This window comes from Numenius arquata, chromosome 3 (assembly GCF_964106895.1).
Source record: "Numenius arquata chromosome 3, bNumArq3.hap1.1, whole genome shotgun sequence".
NCBI classification, from domain to species: domain Eukaryota; kingdom Metazoa; phylum Chordata; class Aves; order Charadriiformes; family Scolopacidae; genus Numenius; species Numenius arquata.
The window spans coordinates 13,652,040-13,676,029 of NC_133578.1; the positions used below are offsets into that span (position 1 = coordinate 13,652,040).

The 23,990-nt window shown below is 40.9% G+C and overlaps 1 protein-coding gene across 9 annotated transcripts in view; it reads left to right on the forward strand.

Annotated features, from left to right (window-relative positions):
• CLASP1 (cytoplasmic linker associated protein 1) overlaps nucleotides 1-23,990 on the forward strand; it is a 165,723-nt gene that overhangs the window by 134,456 nt on the left and 7,277 nt on the right. For 6 of the 9 annotated variants that reach the window (XM_074145943.1, XM_074145948.1, XM_074145944.1 and 3 more), the window contains 6 exons: nucleotides 1,332-1,475; nucleotides 2,752-2,858; nucleotides 11,668-11,818; nucleotides 12,875-13,121; nucleotides 13,883-14,073; nucleotides 15,760-15,888. In XM_074145943.1, the coding sequence (XP_074002044.1) occupies nucleotides 1,332-1,475; nucleotides 2,752-2,858; nucleotides 11,668-11,818; nucleotides 12,875-13,121; nucleotides 13,883-14,073; nucleotides 15,760-15,888 (969 nt within the window). Of the gene's footprint in view, nucleotides 1-1,331; nucleotides 1,476-2,751; nucleotides 2,859-7,951; nucleotides 8,069-11,667; nucleotides 11,823-12,874; nucleotides 13,122-13,879; nucleotides 14,074-15,759; nucleotides 15,889-23,990 lie in introns of all 9 variants that reach the window. The other 3 variants (XM_074145939.1, XM_074145940.1, XM_074145941.1) reach the window with 2 other exon arrangements.

Genomic DNA, 23,990 nt, shown 5'->3' on the forward strand with positions numbered 1-23,990 from the left:
TGCAGTTATTGCCACAGCAGCAAATTATATTTTTACCCTCTTTACAGTTCTTTTTCATTTTTAGGATGTTTTAGGAAGTTCCTAAAATGGTCAGACGCATGTATCTGCTCTTCCTGTAGCTGTTCCAAAATAAGAGCATGTGCAGCTTTGCTTCTTACTTTGTGAGCCTAAGCCACTGCTTTGTATCCCAATATGTATTTGGGAGATTGGTGTGTCAATGACTACACCCCCACTGGAGAAGGTGGTGCTGCAGACCATCAGAGGTCCTTTGTCATTGCTTCAATTTTATTATTCTTTTAATAATTTTTTTTTATTTTTGTATATTTTCAAGGCAAAGGCAGGGGAATAAAAAAAAAAAAAAAACAACCAAAAAAAAACAGGATTGGTGCAATCCATGTGGGTTTTATGCTGCTGGTGAGGTCCAGCTAGGGACATGTGATGTTAATTAATTACTCTTGCAGATCTGCACTCTGTGATTTATTCTGCTTCCATTCCCATTTGATTCCATTGTTGTAGTTCAGAATATACAGAGCCGTATATCTGCTAATGGAGTTAGTGGAGATCCTGCTCCGGCAGCTCGCCTTCCAGGTAGATGGGGCAAACCTTGTCCAGTGAAAGTAATGGTAAAATTCTCCATTGTTTCAGTGGTACCCTGGTTTCACTTACTAAAGTTAGGGAATCTGGTGGTGTTTAACCTGTCCACGGATGAGAGAAAGGTAGTTCTCACCATTCCAGTAGATCTTTCCCTTTAGAGGGAGTCTTCCGTTGCTGAAACAGCCTCAGTGGTGAGACTTGCAAGGAGAGGTGGGAGAACAGAAGCAGGGATTGTTGGTTCGCTGAAATAAACTTATTCAGATCCTTAGGAAGAGGAAAGGCTGGATGGAAAGAAAACTAGTCCTGTTTGTACTTAAAATAGAATGCATGGGAATGACAGATTGCAGTCCTAGATTCTTCATGCTTATCTGAGCATCTGGTTTTGTTTGTTTCCTGTAAATTTTTGCAGTAACTTGTTCAATTGAAATATGTGCTGGACAGGACAATGGTAAGATTTTTCTCACTAGCTGTGAATAGCTGTACACGTCACATCTGAGAAGTTAATGATATAAATACAAAAGTATATTGTAAGCTCTAAGAACTAAAAAGTTAACTATAGCAATTAGCAATTACTTATGACACATCACAAGGAATATGTCAAAAATTTGTCTAGTATGGGAGTCACCTTTTTGAATGAAACGCACATCCTTTACCATAAGGATCGTTACCAACAGAACGCATACTTTTTCAAAAAATAAAATCTGATGGTCTTTTCTTTTCTTCTTTCTTCTTTTCAGGCGGCACAAATAGTCCTGATTTCTCTCTTCGAATTGAACACTCCTGAGTTTACCATGTTACTTGGTGCCTTGCCAAAAACATTCCAGGATGGTGCTACCAAGCTCCTGCACAACCACCTCAAGAACTCCAGTAACACCAGTGTGGTGAGAGGCTCTTGTCCTTGCAAACAGCAGAGCCCCAAAGACAGCAGCTCGTTGATAAGCTATAGCAGATGTTCAGCAGTATGAATTATCTGCAACTTGTCTTGAAGCAATATGGCAACGGAGGCTTCTGTTTGATGTTGCTTTTATAGGGACCGTTAAAAAAACTACCTCAGTTATTTTTAAATTTAATATAGTCATAAACCAGTACAGATTTAAAAAGAAAAAAAAATAATTACTTGAGAAGTGCATGAAAGTTGGTGGGGTTTGTACTTTTAAGTGCTTTTGAAAATCCTGACAGTAACGACCTTTTGGCTAAAACAGAGATCCTGATACAACAGATTTTCCGGGCTTACCATTCCTATTGAAATCAGTTTAATAACAGATACGTTGTCTACTAAGAAGCTTGCAGGAGCTTTGATGTGACCTACAAGGTCTCCTCAGTCTATGCTTATTACCTTATGTATTGGTTTTACAGGAAGCACTTACATATTTTTATTTCTCTGAAGGAATATGTTAGTAGAGGATTTAAGTGTGTTTCTAAACTTCTTTTACCCCCAGAGCAGCAAGGATTAGGTATTGCCTTTTTTATGTGGAAATCTTGTGAAACTTGCTGAAATTCGAACCTTCCTATCTTTGCACTTCCACTACTTTGGACAAGTAGACCTTTGTGTAAGCTAGAACTGCAACATTAGGCTTCCAGGCAAATGGTCTTGGATTCTCTAGTACCTTTGATTTTGTGCAAAGAGAGCCAGAATTAGGATCAATTCCTCCTCATTTTGCTGTAGTAGAAATGATTGTGCAGGCCAGTGGAAAAATGTGAAGTTAGATTGCTTACTTGTGCTCGTAGCAAGCACAGTCAGAATGCTTTAGACTGTGGAAAAAAGCTGCATAATTAAATTGCTAAATTGCCAGGGTAAAGGTCTGCGTACTTTAGGGCCTGGCAAAACATGTCTGAGAAGCTGGGTAGCCTGGTGGATTGACAAACCATTGCTCTGGCAATATTTGTAGGCTCTCTCTGTGTTGCATAGTTAAAATTTCAGGTAATGTGGATTGTAGGAAAGTGCATGTGTGCTTTCTTTATCCTCAGAGCAGTACCTTAATAACATACTAATGACTACATGAGCCATGGCTGCAGATTTTTAGGTGAAGAACCAGAACCAAAACGGCACGAAACTTGTCTAGCGCAAACAAAGGCAATATTTGGACCTGTTGTTGTGTGCTTCTGCCTGTGTATTGCAACATGCTGCTAATCCCTGTCTTCCTGCTTCTCTGCCAGGGTTCCCCCAGCAATACCCTTGGTCGGACTCCTTCCCGACACTCCAGCAGCAGAACTAGTCCCTTAACTTCACCTACCAACTGTTCCCATGGTGGATTGTCTCCAAGGTAATGTGGCAGGCTAATTAAACCACTTGCAAAACATTAAAGGATTTCAACACTGAGTGTGCACTTGCAGAATATTACTCATTTTGAAAGCACAATAAAGACCAAAAGTTTACAGTAGATTGCTCCAAAGACACAGGGTTTGAACGTGATAATATGTGGTTGGTGATTGACTTCATTGTTCCAGTCCTCATGTTATCTGTCTAATCTTAATGTCTTTTCTTATAATACTCATTTTCTTTAATAACTAGGCCTTCTCCAGAATCACATTTGTGGGTTCAATAAAGGTAATATTAAATGGCAGCATTAGAAATGAGGTCTTGTTGAGGTTGCAAATATTGCAAACTATATGATGACTTTCAGGTCAAGGTTTTCAGATTGTGTCTTTTAGGTGTGCCCTTGTGATCAGTAATTCATCTGACTGTAGCACAGTGCTTGTGCTGCTGTGAGAAGTACTGAATCTCCTGTTCCCCTCTTCTGCTTTGTGAGGATGCAGAACAAGCTGAGGTGGTGACTGTTTCAATGCTGAACACCTCCCAAATCTCCCTACTCATCAGCAGAATAGTGGCCTGATTCTCTGGGCAGCAGATCTTTTGCAACCAAGTGTTTTGCTGAAGCTGCAGTTGTTACCCTAGAATATATTGGCCCGCTCCAAAACCTTTTATTGAGCAAACGTGGACTCTTGGATATTGGGAGCGTACATGTTTCATACCATAAAACCTTAAAGCAGAGGACATAGGAATTTAAGCGGTACACTCAGGCACCATAGAAATGTTATAGGAAAGTGTTAGGTTGTATTAGGAAAATATCAGACCTGGTCAAGCTTTAATCCATGCTGGGAAAGCTTAAAAGCTGGTGTTCTTGTCTGCCTGTCCTCTCCGTGAGAGGTCACTTCCCTTTGTCCTTGGAAGAGACAGAATGAAACGTATTGGGTGAGGGCTGCAGTTCATAGACCAGCGTAGTAATTTACACTGAAATCTGTTGATCAGCCCTGTCGTGACTTGCTAAACCCTGTCTAGAGGGATGCTTAGACATGTGAGTTCCCCTGTGTCAGGAAAAATGCAGGCTTTTAGCCTTTAATGAGCCTTTAATACTAATTCCAGCAGCATATGAGGACCCCATGGGGTTTCCTGAGAAAATTTTGGATATCTAAATACATCTTTGTGACCCCTAAACCCACTGTAATCCAAAACTAGACTGAGAGCTTGCAAGCAAAGGTCAAGTTGCCTAGTATGAGGTTTTTTCAACAAAGGTTTCATTAAGAAATGAAGTGGTGGAGTTTCAGGGGAGTGGTTCCAACTATGTTACTTCCTTTTTGACTAGTTTGAGCATTGTTGCCCTGCTGATTTCTGTCATAGGAAATTATAAACTGAGATATATCTGCCTGTGGCTAAGTTGTGGCTTTGCTGGCCACGTTTGCATGTGGCACTTACTTTTTTTAAATCCATGACCTTTTACCATGATTTTGGGGTTTTCTTTGGGGGTTTGCCATTGGGACATAACTGTGTTTTGCCACTTCACTCACTGCTTTTCAACTTGTCTTCGCGTTCTTCTCACCTTCTGATGTCAAGATACACATATCAAAATATTGATTAAAGCATTCATCATACATGTAGTACTTTGTTGCTGTTGGTTTCTAGTACTTTGGGTTTAGGAACTGGGGCTTTTTTCCAATGTGATATATTCTCAAGGAATAGTTAGAGAGGGCATGTAATTCCAGAGCATTCTACTGTGCAGTGGCCAAGACCAAAACTGCCACTGATGCAGTGACCCAGGAATTTCCTTTAGAAAACAATCATTCCTTCAATTTTTTACGGAGTTCTTGAAGATGTTGTTCCAAAAGCTTAGGTGTCTTGTTGAGAAGTGTGTCCTATCCCCTTGCTGGATTTAGTTATTCGAATGATGTGTAAAAGTTACTATTCGATGATAGATAAAGGTGGAAGCTGCTGTAAAAGCCTTTTAAGATATTCAGGGGAGAAGTTCTACTTTTTTTGGTGAGTGACCTCTGGGCAGTAACAGTAGCTGCAGATTTTTACCATTTGTAGAAAAGGCAGTGGCGAGTACTGTGCATCGGTGGCAGTAGCTTCTGATGCTCTGCTGGACTGCATCCTTCTTGAAAATGTCTTGTGCAGCACAGTTTGAGCATGGGTCTGACTTGCAGAACAAGGGAGAACTTAGCTCTGTTTCTGAAGAGTACATGTGGTCGTCCTTCTCTCAGAAAAAAAGGCTTTGGAAAATGTGCTAACAGATTATGGGAAGTAGGGTGCACTGCAGTATTGCAGTTCTGTGTATAGGTGCTCCTGTGTCATGTTTCCATTACAAATGCTTGTCATTTGCTATTCATCAGTGGTGTAAAATGTCACTTTTCTCTCTATAAACTTAGAAAACAGCAGACCCGAGTCATTCTGGCAGCAGTGTAAAAGGATAAAGATTCCCGCAGTTCCTCTGTGTAGCCGTTCTCTGAAACTAGACTTGGCTTTACATTTATATGGGATCCGTTGCCAAAGGGTTGTACCGAGATTGTGTATGCCCATTGCTTTCTGGGCGCTCCATGTGGGGACCCTGCTTGCCTTGTCCGTGCCTGTGTGTCGTACAGGCAGCCTGAGTGCAGTCAGCTGAAGGATTATCTCCAGTTCTTAATGCCAGCTTTTGTTTTGAAGATTATACTTTCCTTTGAATTTTGTCTTGATGCACAGATTGGTGGAGTCATATCTAGAGACATATGTGTCTTTGGGGCTGGGAAACGTGTAGCGAGGATAGTTTGGTTCCTGTAGGAATATAAAAATGCTGATAAGCATAGCTGCTCTCCCATATTACTAATGGTTTGTGGACAGTATTCTCAATATTAATCAGCAAAGCTTTATTGACATGGACTTTCTATGGTATGTATGTATGCCATTGCCCTTAGGTCACATTACTTCTCCCATATTATTGCCATCACAGTTGAATTGCAGATGACTGATTTTTTTTGAAATTATTTTTGTGTGTATATTTGTGTGTACGTGTATTTGAGGTCTCTGGATAGATTTTGAATGTTTTGGTTGAACTGGACTTTGCTGATGCAAACAGCTAATTTGCGTTTCCAGGTAATAACATCTGTTTAACTATCCCCTGATGGTAGTGTCTTCAGAAGGGCAACATGCTTCTGGAGCCCTGGGCAGAGTCCTTCCTTCTGCTTTTATTTGCTCCATCCAGTTCTGCTTCTTGATCACTAGAATGTATCCACTGCATCTGTGTTAACTTCTGCATTTGTACCTGCCTTTTTTGTCTTGACAGTTTTAGTTTCTGGGGAGAGGAGTTATGGAGGAAGGAGATGTTTTCTGAAGAAGAAAAGCAGGGCAGGGCACTTGGGAAGACTGCAAATAATAGGAAAAAACCCCAGACTTCTGACTAAGAGGGAAGAATGTTTCCTGGGCAACACTCAGATGAATGGCTTGAGTTTGTGTTGGACAGAGAAAATTTTCTGCTATTTAGTAAATAGTGTAGTATGATAAAAAGGAAATTACTAGTTGTGAAGTGCTCTAGTGAAAAAATACCATTCTGAATGGCAAATGAATTTCTGTAAACTCAGATATTAAATTCAGCTTGTGGACTTTCACCTAGATTTCTCTAGGAATATTTGAAGGACTATCAAATGAACAGGTTTGCCATACTGTTTCTGCCTTTATTAGTAGCCCAGAAACCTGTGTTTAGTTCCAGTGATGAAAAAAAGCCCACCCAAATTTAGTCCCTCAAAGATCTCTAGAGAAATGCATCAAAATAAAAGGCTAACAATTTTATTTGACTATATAAGTTTATGTACTTGTTTTTTTACTGACAATAGAAAATACCATTAAAAGTAAAATTTGACAGTTTCATTGTGAAGTTGAGCAAGGCATGGAAAAAGAATTAAAATAAGCCACCCACCTTATACAATAAGGATAAGGCTGCATTGTTTGGTGGCCTGTTTGCAGGTAGGTGAGACCTGAGCTGTGAGACTTGTGATCAGCAGTCTGGGTGTCTGGTGTATTTCCATAATAGTTGCATGTAATAGCTGTGGGTTTTGATTACTGGTTAATGAGTCAATTTCTTGACACCACTTTTTAGAGGAGTTTTCAACTGGCTTTGCTGCAGTTTGCACTGGAGCAATTTGGACTTATTTGCCCCATCTGATCTTGCAGCATCTTTCACTTGCGTATACACAAATGTGAATTTCCGAGACAGCATGCTTAATAGAAACAAAGTGGTGTCCCGAATACTCCAACAGCTCAAGCATCTATATCCTTCTTTAGAAGATAATTTTGAAAAATCCATGTACCATTAAAGGGAACAGGACAAAAGCAAAGGTTAGATGAATTGCCACAGGGATGGATGCCTTGACCCAAAGGCACAGGATCAAACAATAACCAGAAGGGGCTTGTGGAAGTTTGATGGGATATCTGAATCGACTTAGAGGCTGGTTTCATCCAGTCTTTCCAGGTTTGTTTGCTGAGACCTGGGCCAAGTCCCTAGTTTACCTGATGCATTTACACTCTAGACTGACTTTCACTTGCTGCATATTTGGGATCAGTTTGAATCTGGTGAAATAGGATCAGATCTTAAGCCCTGCAAAGCTGTGCCAATTGTGTAGGGCCTGATTGCAGGCTCGTATAGAGGCACCAGGAGCCAAACTTGACAAGCTGCCTTTGGGTGTCCGATAAAAAAATCGACTCCAACTTTCCTTTCTTCCAGGGAAATCCTGTTGCTTGCAAATACCTGCTTAGAGTTTGAACACAGATGCGTGGTCAGGGATTGTTCACTTAAAGCATTTTGACAGTTGTTTATAAAGGCTCTATCCATTTGTAAAATTTACTGGTTAGTACAAGCAGGGACTGTTTTTCTGTGAACAATATCATTATGTTAGGAATAAAAGTGGAGATGAATAATAAAGGCCAATCCAATGACTTATGGGGCTCAATGGAGTATTCTTGTTTAATTTTGTTTCTATTAATTTTTTTCTCTCTCTCCAAGGCAGCATGACAGCACTAAACCACTCAGATTATAGTTTCTTTTTTTTTTTTTCCTCCCTCTCCTTTCTCTGTTTTTTCTCTCTTTCGTTTCTCCTCTGATTGCGGCAGTCGGTTCTGGGGTTGGAGTGCAGACGGGCTGTCGAAGCACCCACCTCCCCTTTCTCAGCCTAACTCCATCCCCACTGCTCCTTCCCACAAGACTTTCAGACGCTCTTACTCTCCCAGGTAACAAGCTACCTGTTAAACCAACTTGTCTGAGGTGTCACAGTATTATTTACCTTTCGCACCGTAGGATTTGTTCAAACATGGGAAATGATTTGCAGAGACTTTGGTTGAAAAAGGAAAAGAGATGACAATAGCTTTCAGAGAGCGGAGGTGGAAGGTAGCCGCTTGCTCGCTGCTTGGGGAAGATGCAGCATGCAAGCGGGGAGAAAAACAAAAAAGGTGGATTTTTCCAGACTCTTCCTCCCTGCCAGGTTCCTGAACGGGTGTACGTTTCACAGTTGGTTTCCAATGCAGAACGCAGTTGCTGAGCACTTTCTGCAGGCACTGGTTGTGTTATGATAGCATGGGCGAGGTCTTTCAACTTTACTTGTGTGCCTCTCGCACGGTGTAGTCCTTCCAAACAGACAAATACAGCTCAATAGTGATTTCACATCTGCAGTAGTGAATATCCGTAGGACAATGTGGGTGAAGTTTGCCTGTATGATTTTACCAGCTGCCTGCACAGCGTGATTGTGGAACATCTTGGAAATTTGTAGTATCAAAATTAAAATTGTCCTTACCCACAAGATTTAGAGGATCGCTAATTTTGACATCTCTTCCTCCTCCTCTGCCTTCACATTTTGTTCCAATGTGCATACAGATCTTTAATTGATATACTGGAGTAGACTGGTTTTAATAAAAAAACCCCACTTCTGAATACAAATTTAATTTGTCAGACCTCTATGCTAAATTCCTTGGATGTTTTTTTAAGTTTATACCATGACAACAGGCTTTCTGTAGATGTGGCTTCTCCTGACTTAAATATATCTATTGCCTGAGGAAGGACTATATATATAGTCTTTCCTTGAAGCAAGAAGTTCCTAATGAAAAACTGTTGAAAGAAAAGCAAACAAATTGTTCTTTGAGGGCTCAAAATCTGGGAATCTGTGATGTCTGAGAGAGAAAATAGAATCCTGTGGTCTGTACCTCTGTGAATACCTGCAGAATTAAAATTTTAAATCAGTGTTTTAACTCTCTAGGACACTAAGATATCTGTGGAAGAGATCAGTGTTGATTTTTGGAGTTAAACTTTTCTTCCTCCTTTCATTAGTTGGCACTAAGGTTTGGAATCATTTGACATATATTCCAGCCTGGAGCCTGAAAGTGCAATGAAGTGGGCTACTGTGTACTGCTTGAGGATGCTAAACTGTTGATTACTTACACATAGTTTGGACAGGAAACTGAATAATAGTTTATGGAAGGAAAATGTATTTCGTTTCAGACTGGAAAACTGCCAAATTGTGTCTTGATAAACTTGTAGAGAGCTGCATTGTTTTAGTGCAGCAGAAGATGGAAAATAATGTTGTGACATCCCTGAACACTGCTCATCTCTACTCACTTCTTATTCATCCTGTGACTCTCCTCTAGTTTTCTGCATGGGTCATACTTTTTTTTTTTCCTTTTGTGTCTTTTTTTTTTTTTTGTCCTGAAAGGTGGGTGTAGTTCCATTTTATTTTTTTATTCCCCCCATCGTGTTGCCTGTGAAGTATTCCAGCACACATACTGTCAATAGATGCGTGTGTACACTTGTAGAGTTTTTGTTCATGTAGAACACAGCCATAATGTGATCTCCTGCACAGGCCTACTCTTGACATGAGAAATCACTGGATTCTTGAGATTTTTATTAAAATGTGGTTTTGTGCTTTGCAAAATGCATCAGCTTCAGAAATTGACTTAGTCCTTTAGCATTGCAGAGTCTGCACTTTGATCTAGTCTTTGGTAGCAGTGTAGGGCTAGATTCACTGCTGAGGAAAGAAGTGATGATTTTAGCAGAAGATTTAGTGTCAGTATATCTGTGATTATTTCTCTTTTTGTGTGACCTTTGGTAAGTCTTGTCATCTCTTGGTGTAGATACATGATGAGTACAGTCACATGTACACCTTCCTGAATTACGGTTTCATTGCTCGCTTAAATATTGCGTAAAGAACCCATTAAGATCTATGAATTAAATGTGCTTGAGCTCAAAATTAGTATTTTCAAGATCATATGAAACAAAGGTTGTCCTATCCCTGCCTGATACTTACAAAGAATCTAAGAAGTACCTTTACTTTTGTCTGGAAAGCTATCACAGTGCATTAGTGTCATTCAACTGTTTAAAAGCCCTAAATACTTTGACTTCTTTAGGTTTATAAACAGCTTTTGTTTCCTGGTCTTGGTCTGTTCTTTAAGTGGTTTCTCTTTCTTCCTGGCCAGACAGACACTGTTTAAAGTTGGGGAGTTGTTCTTTGGTTTCTTTGCCAGAATACACGGTGCTGAATCTTACCCTCTGTCTGAAGTTCCTGAGTTTCTTCCAGAAAAAAAAAAAAAAAGAAGTAGTAATTCTAGATATTTAACATCCTACTTCTGTTGAAAATAATAGCTGTGTACCCAGGACTCAGAAGGGATTTTATGTTTTTTATTTTTTTTTCTCATCCATTCCTCACCAGGGAATCCTTCTTTCGTGGAAAAGGAACAGTTCTTTGTTCAGCCATTCTTTTCCAAGCCTGTCCTGTCATCCTTCCCCAGCTGTTAAGAAATAGTAATTCACCCCTGTAGGGAGCCACTTCTTGACATTTATTGACAAACAACTTGATGTAAATGTCTCAAATTCTTTTGGTTTATTTGCTTCTGGCTCTACTAAGATCTGAGACTCCCCCAGAGAAATTGTTCTCAGTTACTAGGTCTCTTCATAAAATCTCTCTTGGAAAACTGATTGTCATGCAAACTCAACTTCTCCTAGATAGAGCAAAGCCCTGCCAATAATGCCTTTTCATTTTCTCCAAGCTTGTAGGACCTTCTCTTCTTAGCCACATCTTTTCATATCATCAGCCCTTGCATGCCACGTATTTTTTTTCATGGAATTTAGTTTTGGATAACTCCTCAAGGAATCCCCAAACTTGCATGGCTTTATGCTGCTGAGGAGTTTCTGAGGAACAGACAGACTGCAAGAAAGCATCAGATTTGAGTGAGAGAATTCCCAAACTGAAGCTCAATACTGAAATGCATTTTTTTTATCAAGGCATTGTGCAAGTGGCTTTTGTATTACTACTCTATAAATGAAAATGGGACGTGTTAGACTAAGGTTTATGACAAGCTACGTTTTCCTTTCCGTTTAAATTTGTCACATTTGAATCCATTGACAGAATATATTTGATATATTATGAAACCTAAATTTCATTGATTTCATTTCCACCATCTGTCACAACCCTTTGAGTTCTCATAGTGATTGATTTTATTTATTTTCCTTTTAAAGTAACACCTTTACCATGCTGGGGATAGGTCTTTTGGTTTACAGAAGCTAGCATACTCACTGCTATGGAACGTAACTAACAGTGGACCTGATTTTCCCCTCACTTACAGCGACGTAACGCCACTGATTTCAGTGGAGCTTCTAGATTTAGCCCTGTTTGCAGGGCAGACTCAGACCTTAAGTCTGCTTTGATTCCATCCATGTTTTGTTAAAAGGCACCATTAGAAAGGGCACACCAAATCATCTGTCTCTGAGTTGGCATTGTTTTTGTTAACAGTCAAAAGCGGATTCCGATTTCATATGTAACATTTCATATACGTTTGGTCTTTAGTATGCTGGATTATGACACGGAGAACCTAAATTCTGATGAAATCTACAGCTCTCTTCGTGGAGTCACTGAAGCGATTGAAAAATTTAGTTTCCGTAGTCAAGAGGACCTGAATGAGCCAATCAAACGTGATGGAAAGAAAGACTGTGACATTGTAAGTATGCAACTGATTAAGGTCCCCAGATAGGTGAAACTTTAAAACATTGTGTTCAAACCTGGCTTTGGATTGTTAGTGTACAAAAGCCAATTATTCTGTTGTATTCTTGCAAATGTCTTCAGCTTATTGGTTGCTGATAGCTTACAACTAAGTTATGGAGTCTCACTAATGTAGTCCCTTGCTCCCTTTGAACTCTAGCCACCTGTGAAATGTGCTCACTGAGTTTCTGAGGGAGTCTCACGCACGAAGGAAACAGTGCTAGTGTTCCTCAGGCTCAGCATGGCTCAGTGATGGCTTTTTCATGGAGTGTGTGTAGTCAGGTCTGTAATGGGAAATGTCAGTTCTTAAAATGCATGGGTGGTTTCCCTCACAGGCTTATTGCTTCCTATATAGGAAGGACCCATAATCACTTTAAAGATACAACTCATGTGGCACCTTATGCTGCATGAATGGTTACAGAATTATCTACCACGTGAGATGCCGTTTGTTTTAATTAAATACGCGGACTGCAAAATTTAGAGGAGTCTTAGACAATGATCCTTATGTGTCCCTTCCAGCTTGATGCCTTCTCTGGGGGTTTTGCTTCCTATCTGGACAAACAAGTTTAGGTTGGTAAATGAAGTTAGCCTTCAAAGCTAAAAATTCTTGCTCCAAAATTTTTCTTTGAGACCCTTCTATTGTTTAGTTCTTGTTAAACATCACCCAACCCTCTCTATCAGTGGGTTGTGAAATTTCATGAGGAGAACGTTGCTTTTGCGTCCTTTTCCTTCTTAGCAAATTGGTCCTGTTCTGGAGCTTGTGATCTTTGCCAGCTTGCGCAGTTTTAGCAATGTTAATTTATATGTAGCATAGCTTTTTGCCCTATGATCATGAGGTATTTTTGGAACAGTTGTAGTTATGTAAAGAAAAGAGGTGGTAGTCTAAGTTTTACTCAAGCATTATGTACGTGTAAACGATTCTATGCATCTTCATATTGGTGGATGAACTCCGAAAAAGCTACAGCTTCCAGAATTTGAGTAGTCTCATGTATTTTCTGTCTGTTTGATCCCCCAGGTGGCTCGAGATGGTGGCCTCGCTGTGCCTACCAGCGATGTCCGTGGAAGCAGTGACATTGTGGAAGGCGGAAGGATGGCTCTAGATAACAAAACCTCCCTACTTAACACCCAGCCTCCCCGCGCCTTTTCAGGGCCACGAGCTCGAGAATATAACCCGTATCCTTATGTCGACACAATTAACACCTATGACAAGACTGCCTTGAAGGAAGCAGTGTTTGATGATGACATGGATCAGCTTCGGGACGGTTTGTATCAGCATATGTCATGAAACTGCAGGCAGCTTGCTCTGTTCCTGGTATATTTGTGTATGGGTAGCGCTCTCAGATACAGGCCTGCCCGTGCATATGTTGTGTATTACTTTGCAGCTGAGTCGAGCCTTGGTATGAAAATACTCTTGTGTTCTCTTGTGCCAGCAGAACCTGATCTTGTGGCTATTAAGAAACTGTTATATTGTGGTTTTAGTTTTTGTTTGCCTAGAGTTTCCCTCAAACTAGTCCCTTAAGCATCTAAATGTAGGGACACTGTTTTGGGAACCTTCCACTTTTTATGCCTGAAACATCTCACTCAATAGCTTGTTGTTACTGAGCATTTCATTTCATTTAAGTGATGCTGCATCTTAGCTTTATTCTTTTGTAGTACACTGATGATTCACTGTACTTTTATCTAAAGGTCATACATGTGATTGCTGGTTTTGGGTGTGTGTGTCTGGGGGAAAACTGGCAGTTCTCATCTTGTAGCAGTAATTGGAACTGGGTGAAATTCAATCGGCATCTCTTCCTGGTTCCTTAGAAGCCATGTGCAGATTCATGAGCTGTGTTACAAACTCAGGTGAAATTGTGGGCTGGTTGGATTCTTGTGCCTGCTTGACTGAGGCCACCTGGGATTTGATGCATTTTGGGGGGGGCCCTTGTCATGTGCGTTTTGTTCTGTAGAGGGTTAGTAATCTTGGCATCTTTGATCTTTTTTCCCATTTCCCCAAATGATTTCCTGCCATTTGTCCTAGAAGTACCCATTGACCATTCAGATTTGGTGGCTGATCTTCTGAAAGAGCTCTCCAACCACAACGAGCGGGTGGAGGAGCGGAAAGGAGCTCTCCTGGAACTGCTGAAGATCACAAGGGAAGATAATCTCGGAGTTTGGGAGGAACATTTCAAAACCATTCTGCTCTTGCTGCTGGAAACACTTGGAGACAAAGATGTGAGATGTAGATTTTTATCTTGACTCAATACATTGCTTCATCTATGGTGATAGTTCCTCCACACTATTTTAAATGAAACCTGCTGTGTTTTGTACGGCACCTCATCAGTGATGTTGCACTGCTTGTTTTTTCTTTTGAAGGTTGGCAACTCTGCTTTTGTTTTCAGTGTGCTTAATGATGAATTTTAAGCTATTCTGAAGTGTTCCCTTTTTTTTCCCCTCTCCCTCTGGAGTGTTGGTAACAAATAACTAGGAAGTTGAAGCAGAATTAGAAGAGTAGTTATCATCAAATCTTGTACAAAAACTACCAAGATTTCAAAAGTCATTCTCTTCCAAATTAGGATAAAGTCACAAGCTCTTAACTATATCATACTCATTCCCCCCAAAAAAGAAGAATAGATTAATATTTTTTTTGCTCTGTGTGGTTTAAAGATCCAGGCTATTACATCTCATGGGATGGGTCTCTGTCTCTTGCAAAAATGTCATCAAGAACAAACTACTTGTATAGGGGATCTTGTTTCGAAGTATTAAAAAAAAAAGCTGAGTTATTATAACAGCTTTATATTTGATAGCTGATCAAAGTGCTAATTTACAGGCTAGACTTTTCCTTCTTCCACTTGGGGCTATTTGTTTAGCTTGCAGCACAATGTTATTTCGTAAAGGCTCAGCACCCTGCTGCACCTTCACATCAGAGCCATGCTCCATCTGAATGTTACAATATTTAGGCTTCGAAGCACTGAAGTGCTCACAGTTGTTCTTTTTTGTTTCACCTGATTCAATATCCATTGTATTTCTCATACACCTTGCAAAGTAAATGGCAGGCGCTCAGAAATTTTAATTCTGAAGCAGTGTAGGTGGCTGACATTTTCTCAGTTGTTTGTAGCATAAGCATGAGCTGCTCTAGCCCTACATGTTAATCATAGCATCATCACACATGTATAGGAAGATGTGATGGCTTTATCTAAGTACATGTGAATTGTGATACTGCATGAATTTTGCAGATGAATAGCAAAGGACATGCTTTAAAGGCTAAGTATAGAGTAAAGCAAGTATTCCTCTGCTGAAATGATAGAATCTATTTGGAATGGCAACAGGCCAAAAACTTAATATAGAAGTTGTGAAATTGAAGCAGGTGTTATAAATCCCTTCTGCTAATGATCTTTTGATATAAAGGATTAACACATAGGTCAGCGTTGACTACAATGACTGACTGTTCTTGAAAGTAATTTCCATAGGAGTTACAGGAAGGGAGTCGATTTTACTGCATTAGTACCTGCGAAACAGCTTTGTTGCATGGATGGAGCCCAGTTTGATATCTGTGAAGCTAGGCAAAAGAGGAAGGGCAAAACAAACACGAATCTGAGCTTCTTTGTAGATTCATGTAATGCAGATATGCTGCTTTGGGTTCAAATTTATACTTCATTGCCAAAAGAGTATGGAATTTAACAAAGTAGAGTCATTCTGATTCTTGTACCTGTGACAACAGTCATTTTGTGTGAATTTTTGTGCAAAACAAGCAAGGAGACCAATTATGAATTTTAGTTATAATCATTACACTCCTCACTTCACTGGAGCCAGTAGAGCAATGTGAGATTTCTGGTGGCATACGTAGGGAGCAATGAGAATTTACTTCAAACTAGAATTTTGAGAAGTGACTGTTTCTAATGTGGATTTCTCTTGATACAGCATTCAATAAGAGCCCTGGCGCTGCGAGTCCTGAGAGAGATCTTAAGGAACCAGCCGGCAAGGTTTAAGAACTACGCGGAATTGACCATCATGAAAACACTGGAAGCACATAAAGATTCCCACAAAGAGGTGAGTGAGCCTTTCAGTGTTGCTACTGGGAAAGCAATATGGACCTGCTGAAGGAATGTAGGAGTCGTGAGGTTTACAGGCAAACACATTGACCCGTCTTGACAATGGAACAAACTGATATCAAGTCTTCCAAGTATGAAGACAGGATTTTAACATGCTGAGGTGGGGAGGGAAGAAATTGAGACTGACAGAGCTGTTTAAGTAGATCTGGAGCTATCTCGCCATTGCTCAGCAACTTCCCTGGAAATCCCAAGGATTTCCATGCTCATTCTGGGAGAGGCTTGAGTAGAAAAAGAGAGGCTTGAGTAGAAAAGCATGTTTAATAATTTTTTGGAGCACCCTGGGGACACTATGCTCCTTCCATCTGTGCAGGTAAGGATAGGGTGCGTACTGGAGAACACGAAGCCCAGGTGTATAAAAACTGAATGGTGAAATTTGGGCTGTGCTGGAAAACTGGGAACTGGTGAGTAACAGGAGAAAATGAACAGAGGCCACACTGCTGAACAGAAGCTGGGGCAGAGGAAGGACCGAAGGGAAGAGTGAATTGCATTTTCTTTTTGTGAGAGAAACTCGTATGTAAAACTGAACGTATTCTTCTGGACTAAAACAAAAATAAACATTTGAAGTAAATAAACTCAAATTACATTTAAAGTCAATCTTTGTAGATTGTCTTCCAAGCTGGATCTTTTAATCTACCTCATGCATGTTGCAAGTTTGAAGTAAAGCTTGGAAGATGCCACGTGAATTTCTCTATATGTCTGTGATGGCTTTGTTACCAAAGTCCTTGCTTTGAAATCTAAGACACTTATTCTTCTCTGCAACAGGCTTGTCCTAAACTAGCGATTTTAGGCATCTCTGTCTGGAGAGCTTAGGCCATGAAAAAGATCATTGTATAGATCAGACTGCTTCAGATCATTGCGTAACTTGCACAAGGTTATGTTAGCTGTGTGTAGCAGAAACCATACTGTCTAAAAACCAAAACAGCAAAACAAAAAACACCCTCAGGGAAAGAAACTAACAGGCTGGATTTCTCTAAAATGCAAAAATATGAAATGTTTAGTTCTTCAGTGAATGAGGACTTCTGTACTCTGCCTGCCTTCCTCTCCTTGATTTAGAGCCTTTGCTCTCCTGTCATTTTCAGTTCAGAGTAATAAGAAGCAGTTGTAAATTGATTTCCTGATAAAGCAGTCAGACAAAACATTGTGTTCTGAAGGAGTGCCTTTTATTGGCAAGTTTTCCCGGTTGCATATTTCTCAGCTCACCTTGACTCAGTGCCCTTTATATTTTTTTTTCTGAGAGTCCTCCAAAACTACCATTTCTAGCAGGACCTTTTCAGATTGTCTCTGGTCTTGTTTTTAATGTCGCTCAGGACTCACTGTCCTCATGGGACTGGTAGGTTTTATAGAAATCAAGCACAATGTTGAAAACATGACACTTCATGCCTCTGTACTCCCCACACTGTGCTCTTCATGCTTGTGGTGTGGAAAGGTTCTTCAGGATTCGCATAAGTTGCCTCCTGAGGAAGAGAAGAGAAGAATAAGTGTCTGTTGCTAAACAGTTGTCTGCACTGCAGTGTTAAGTGGTGGCACTGGTGTTGGATTTTTCATTCTATGTAAGTTTCCCAACCTGCAGTTGGGTCTCTACCTGTAGCTGGGGCTTGCAGATCCAGTTAAGTCAGGGAAAAATTAACTGAGGGTCCATTTGGGCATGGCTCAGTTGGTCAAACTCATAGTCCTGGGCCAAAAGGTCTAATTCCCATCCCGTGGTGGCCCTTCAGCTTGCTGTCGCTGCTGACTTTGCAGCACTGCTGTCTCCAGGAGGGGTTGAGGAGCTTCCCTTTGACTTGATCCCACTGAGTGGGAGATTAAGTGAAGATTCACCAGTTTGTGATTGAAGGGCACTTTCAAAGAATAGCTGAAGAAGGAAAGGGAAGGGAAGATCTCAGCAGTCCGTCCTACAGTTTTCTTTTTCAGTAAATCAGAGCAGTATTAAGAGCAGTGGTGTACTGTCCTTAGACCACATAAAATAAAATCTTCCTTTGTACTGTAAAAGCTCATTTTGAGGAAAGTTGCTATATAATTTGGTTTGGAAAGTGTTAATTCTTGTGCCAGTGATGCCCTGATAGGATGTCACTCCAGGATTTGTTGTGTTTCTGGGCTGCTTCTGCTTTGTTGTAGAAGACAGGAGTGATCCTGGCTTTATAGTTTGAGATCCTTCAACATGCAACAGGCTGCCTAAGTCAGCAGAAGATGACTGTTTTGAGCAAGCTGTATCTGCTTCAATCTTTCTTACCTGATTTTCCCCTTCAGCACAGGGGCTGCTAATTGCCCCAGGATACTGATCCCATTTTCTGTTATGTTTGGTCCATGGGGAATCAGTCTAAATTGCCCAAGCAAAGAGTAAAGAGTTTGAGGAGGAGCACGGTACAGAACCCTTAATCTCAGGTACTGTCTCTAAGAAGTCATTCTCCTAAGAGACAGCTCTTTGGAAATCAAGAAGGTTCATTTGTCTTCCTAAATGCCAATATTGCTGCTGTTCAGCGTGGTCAGGAGGGATCAAATAACAAGTTATAACCAACATATTCACCACCCAGATACCACCCCCTCCTCCATTTGAGTGCTGGTATCTAGTTAAAGATTGTCTGAAACAAAAGGGCCTGTGGTTTCATTCCAGATTACATAGTTCAAAGCATCAGAACAATGTCAGCATAGCTGGGTGTCTTGGGATGCTTGGATAATTGGTTGTGTCCAAGCTGAAGTCTTTAGACAGTTCAGTCTTTGCCATGGCTGGAACTCGTGCCTTCTGTTGCTGAAGGCGAGGTATAGGATCAGTGGAGCAGCATAAGAGCACCACGTCTCTTCCCAGGGACACAGGAGAGAGAAACTTGGTACATGGTGTTGGATGCTTAGTCGCGCCTTGTTGTGGGCACAAATGCAGGAGATTGGCAAAGCACAGACCTCGTGGAGGTTCAAAATTAACGTGGCCCTAGGCTACAGACTCAAAGACTCTGGGTTGGGATCCATGTTTAGTTTGCATTTTTAAACTTCAGCCTGTTTTTATACTATTTTTAGTATAACAGTCTATTCAATGCTGTTGATTTAATGGGGTGATGTGAAGAGTCAAGCCTGCTTCAGTCATAACTAAATATTTATGGGGGTTGACATGTAAATGCCTTTCACTTACTTTTGGAGCATTAGAACGTAATTGAAGTTGTGGACGGTATTAAATCTCGTTGATTTTTATCACTCTTTGTTTGGAGTTATTTGGAAGAGAACCATCTTTCTGTTGCCAATTAGTTAATATTAACTCATTTGTTCCAGTGTAGTTACTCACCCATAACTAAGGAGAGATGCTGCCTGCTGACCCAATACCATTGATATGACATTGCTTCAGATTCATACCAGCAAAATGAGTAGAAGTTCTTCTTGAGTATATTAAAACAGAAATAGTTCATTATCTTGGGAAATGGTTACAAAGTGAAAATCGTGGGGTAGCTAATTCCCTGCTTCTGTCTCTGCCACTCTGTTTTTCTCTTCAACTAAGCCTGTAGACTTAGTTGATGCATATTTTCTATGTGTCAGGAAAGGATATTGTACCATATCTTAGATATCTAATTTAGGTCATTTATTATCAAGAAGGTCCATGTAGTTGGGATGTAACATTCTTTGTTGTAACCCTCTAAAAGAGGGTGAAAAAGAAGAACTAACACAGCCATCCATTAACTGTAGATAATTGTTACTGTCTTGCTGAGGTGCTTTTAGATTGGCCTCTGATGTTAATAAGATGATTTGCAAGTGTCCTCTGATGGTGCTGTGATCTATGTAGGTTTCTGCAAAACTTAGCTTACTAAAGAAGAAAAGCACTAAATGATCACAGTCTTCAAGGTTAATTGATATATAGTCCATGCTGGAAGCTGCCAAGCGCTGCAGCTTGGCAGTTGTTGATATCTCATAGTATATGTTTATGTGCTTTTTCTAATTCCCAACACGTTTCAAAAACTTAGCGTGCAGAAGAAGCAGTCTAATCTACTTCATCTCCTCTGAATACCTTATAAAAATCACATTGTTTTTTCATCTGCTTAGCACTCCCCATTGCTGAGTCCACTTCCTGCTTTGAAACCAAGTTCTTAATTGTTTGTTCCTCTCTGGATCAGACTGTAAAGCCTTCAGGGATGGGAGTTTGCCTGGCTAGGTATTGGTAAACCTCCATCCCCTCCAGCTTAGATTATGCAGGCTTTAAGTAACCACCTCTAGATGGCAAAAATTGGCTCAAAAACATAGCTGTGTGCCTTGTCCGCCTGAAAGCAAAACCTTGTTGTTCTGCTTAATGAACTTCTCTGCGTGTTTCACAATAGCGTACAAAGCCTCTAAGTTTTCAGCGGGGTTTTACCTACACTGCCTCATCCTCTATGACTTTCTGCAGAGATGGTGCAACTAGGAACCGTGGCAAAGTACTCCAGCGTACAGTCCTATGTACAGCTCCCATGTAGGTGTACAGGTGCTGCTCTGCTTGGTCCTAGCATATTACACTGATGCTCTGTGTAACCTATGAACCTGGCATGTTCTGCCTTTGGCAAATCAGGATATATATTTATTTCTTTTCCTTATTTGCCAGTAGTTTGTGTCACTTCAAAGCAGAAATGAAACCATCAAAACCCTTTAGAAAGTTGCTGCTTGTTGACCAAGGGCAGATTACCACAGACAAGCTGCTTGCAGCAGCCATCAGGCAGCAAGCGACATCTGTAATGCACCGGGAGGAATAGCTGAGCAGAAGAGATGGAGCCTTGGTTCTGGCTGTCTTAAGCGAACAGGATCCCATGGCTGCAGTGCGTTGTGAACCAGGTAAACCAGTGGGAATCGTCATCCAAAGTTTGTCTAGCAAGTTTTGTAGAATGTCGATGATACCAATGGGCTTTTCTATTAAAAGAAAGGGCTCTGTGACAGGTGGCTGTCTTGATCACGCTGTTCCTAATGCTGCACATCAGCATATCCCCTCCCGTTGAAATCAGAAAGCATTTCATGTGCATATTCCTGGGACCTGTACCCCTGGAGCTTACTCCTTTATAGCATTAAGAAGACATTGCTAGAGGTGAACAGCCTACCTGTGTGTTACACGTGGCTTTGTGCCATGTGAATATGGTTCCTTCCCTAAAGCAAACTTGGGTGGAAGTATAACTATTTCTGACTTTTGGGAGACTCACTGGGAAGGTCCTAATGCACCACAGATGTCTTTCAAGGAACCCACCAGCAAAGTCAGCTTATGTTGTGTCAGCAGAAGTCTCTAGCATCTGGAGTGTAAGGTGAGCATCTGGAAAGGAGAAAAACCTGCTTCTTTAAGGCAAAACACTATCTTTTAGATCTGCGTTCCTGGGCTACCTGCCCTGTTTTGAATTATATCGAACTATCCAGTTCAAGCCATGGTTTGTTCTAAGCTTCTACTAGGAGGTAAAATCATGATTGTGTCATACCTTACATAGAGCTTAGTGTCTGTGTTTTTAAAACGCTGCAGGCTCTCTTTAGTCTCGCACATCTTGCTTCATAGCCACCCTTTTGAACTTGCTGCTTCCAACTGCCATCATCATTTGACAGCTTTGATAGTTTTCTTTTATATTTCTGAGATCACTGAGAATAATTATGTTACATTAGGCAAAAAGTTTGCTTGACTTGATACCCTACCTGACTGACTAGCAAGAAGCAAGCGTGCAATGATGCTTCCCGTCGATATCCTCCCTCCTTCCAGCTGTCTGGAGCTTACAGCCTTGCCATGCTAATGGTTCTGCCGGCCTCTCTGTGTTTTGGCCTTTGGTTTTTCTTCAGTAAACTCGTCTGGTTTTTTTAATCCTCTTGTGACAATAAGCTCCGTAGTCTGAGCATGTACTGAAGGGCGCTCTTTTTCTCATATTTAAAGGATGCATAACCACTACTTCTTGTGGTGTCTGCTGTTAGTATGAGCCTAATGGGGCTGTTCCTCTCTTTTCCCAGTGTGTATCTCTTGATCTTGCCTCCAAAGATGGGAGGAAGAACCTGTTGCTTGATGCTGTTTGCTTGTTTCTTCCACTCTTCTTAAGGCTGTTTCACTCTGCTGGTCAGGTTAAAGCCCTGATTAAAAAAAATACTTGATCTTTTGATACTGTATGGTGTGTATAATTTGCAAGACACATGTGCCTCACGGCAAAATATTTTTGCTAAACTCTGCTATAATTGCACGTTCTTGTTGCCAAGTGACCTGGCAGTTTGTATCTGTTGATAATGCACTTCCTTCTATGTGGGAACGCTGCTGATTTCTCTGGCATTACCAGGTGAGCTCTCATTACTCTGGGAGCGCTGTGTAAGTATTCGGAGATGTGCCTTCTCTCGTGGGGTGTGGAGTCGGTCTGGGTGGCTGAATGATTTATTCTGCCAAAGCCAGAAGGAAAGACCTTTTGGATAGGGATACTTGCATTGCAAAATGGTGGCATTTGGCTTTCTGTGCCCGCAGGGATGAGCTTGTCCTTTTGGCTCGCTCTCAGCTGGTGTTGCCCTGCCCCTTCCTACAATCTGTCCCCTGCCAGCCCTTTCCAAGGGAGCTGGGAGCCCGTTACCTGCAGAGGCTCTGATTCAAGCAAGCATGTAAGCACATGCTTGAATCCCATTGACGTCAGTGAGACTTCAGCATGTTAATAAAGTTAAACAGACGCTTAAGGGGTTTGCTGAAGTGTGGCTTAGATGCAGACGCTGTCTGCCAGATGTGCTCTCAGAAGACTTGGATGTCTCCCTGGTGTTGTCACATTTACAAGCTAATATCAGCAGGAAGCCTACTGGACATGTGTAATGCGTCCTTCTGTATTCAGAGGGAAGGCACTGCAGGGAGAAGTGATGTGAAATACCCAACTGCTGGGTAAATGCGGCCAGATCCTTGCTAGAAATGGGCAGCTTTGCTGAAAGAAGTACTCACAGGGGCATAAATAAATCCTGCACCTTTACAGCTGACCTTATGATGTGCAAAATAGGTATGGCCTGTGTTGCTATTTGAACCCTGGCTTGTTTTGTAAAAAAATTACAGCTGTCTCTTAACCCCTTGTGCTTGGAATTGGTTAATAGGCTTTTAAAGAAAGGTTTTGTCTCGTGCACTTGCTTCATACCTGCAGCTTAATGTGCATGGTAAACTGTGCTAACAGGATGTGGAGCTGAAACCCAGGTGGAATTACTCATTGAAATTTTTACCTACTCGATACTGTTTGGAGTTTACAGTAGTATATTTGAGGTCAGAGTGTGACCTTAGGTGGATACTAAAATATTATTGCTTTTTTATCCAGTAGGATACCAGGAAGATTTAAAGTTAAAGAAATTATTATTTTTTTCAGTGAGCTGTGATGTATATGCACGTTTTCTTTCTGAGGGTGTCTGAAAACATTTACTAACAGTAATTGTAATTGTTGCAAAGCAAAATCCCAAATGCCCTGTGTCCAAATAGTTATAGATAGTGGAGTTTTTTAGCTAAAGTGACTTGCTCATGAATGTTGTTAAATTGATTGCAAGATGTGTGGGCTCTCTGTAAGTCCACTGCATTGTTTCTAGAAAGCTTTACGGTAGCAGTGTTTCCGCACTGGGAAAGCCGACGTCAAAAGCCATAGTGCCAAGAAGTGAATTCCTGTAAAGGAGACCTCCTAGGAGCTCCTGACTTCATCCACTCCAGCAATTCGATGCTGTGGTACCAGAGCATGGCATTATGGCATTAGGTTTCCCTTAAGTACTTGAGTGTTTCTCTCCTTTCCCAACAAAATCATACAGTGCTTCTTTCTAAGCTAGTACTAGCTTCTGTGCAAAAATATTAACTTTCATTCTTCTCATGTGTGAAATTGAAGAGAAATTAGCACAGAAATAGCTGGAAGAGGGAAAACTTGCTGGAAGTGGGAAAAGAAGCATTCTGTTCTGCTCGGTTACTTATTTACAGATCTTTCAGGATGAAATTTTTTTAATATTGACGGTGTTGTGGATTGCCATTCTTTTTGGAATATGTTTTAGTGTTATAATTAAATGCTGAGAAAGGCCTGAAGTAGTCAGAGCAGTTTGACAGCTTTTCTTCTGGAAACAGGGCACTGATACAGAAGCAGTCAAGGTCTC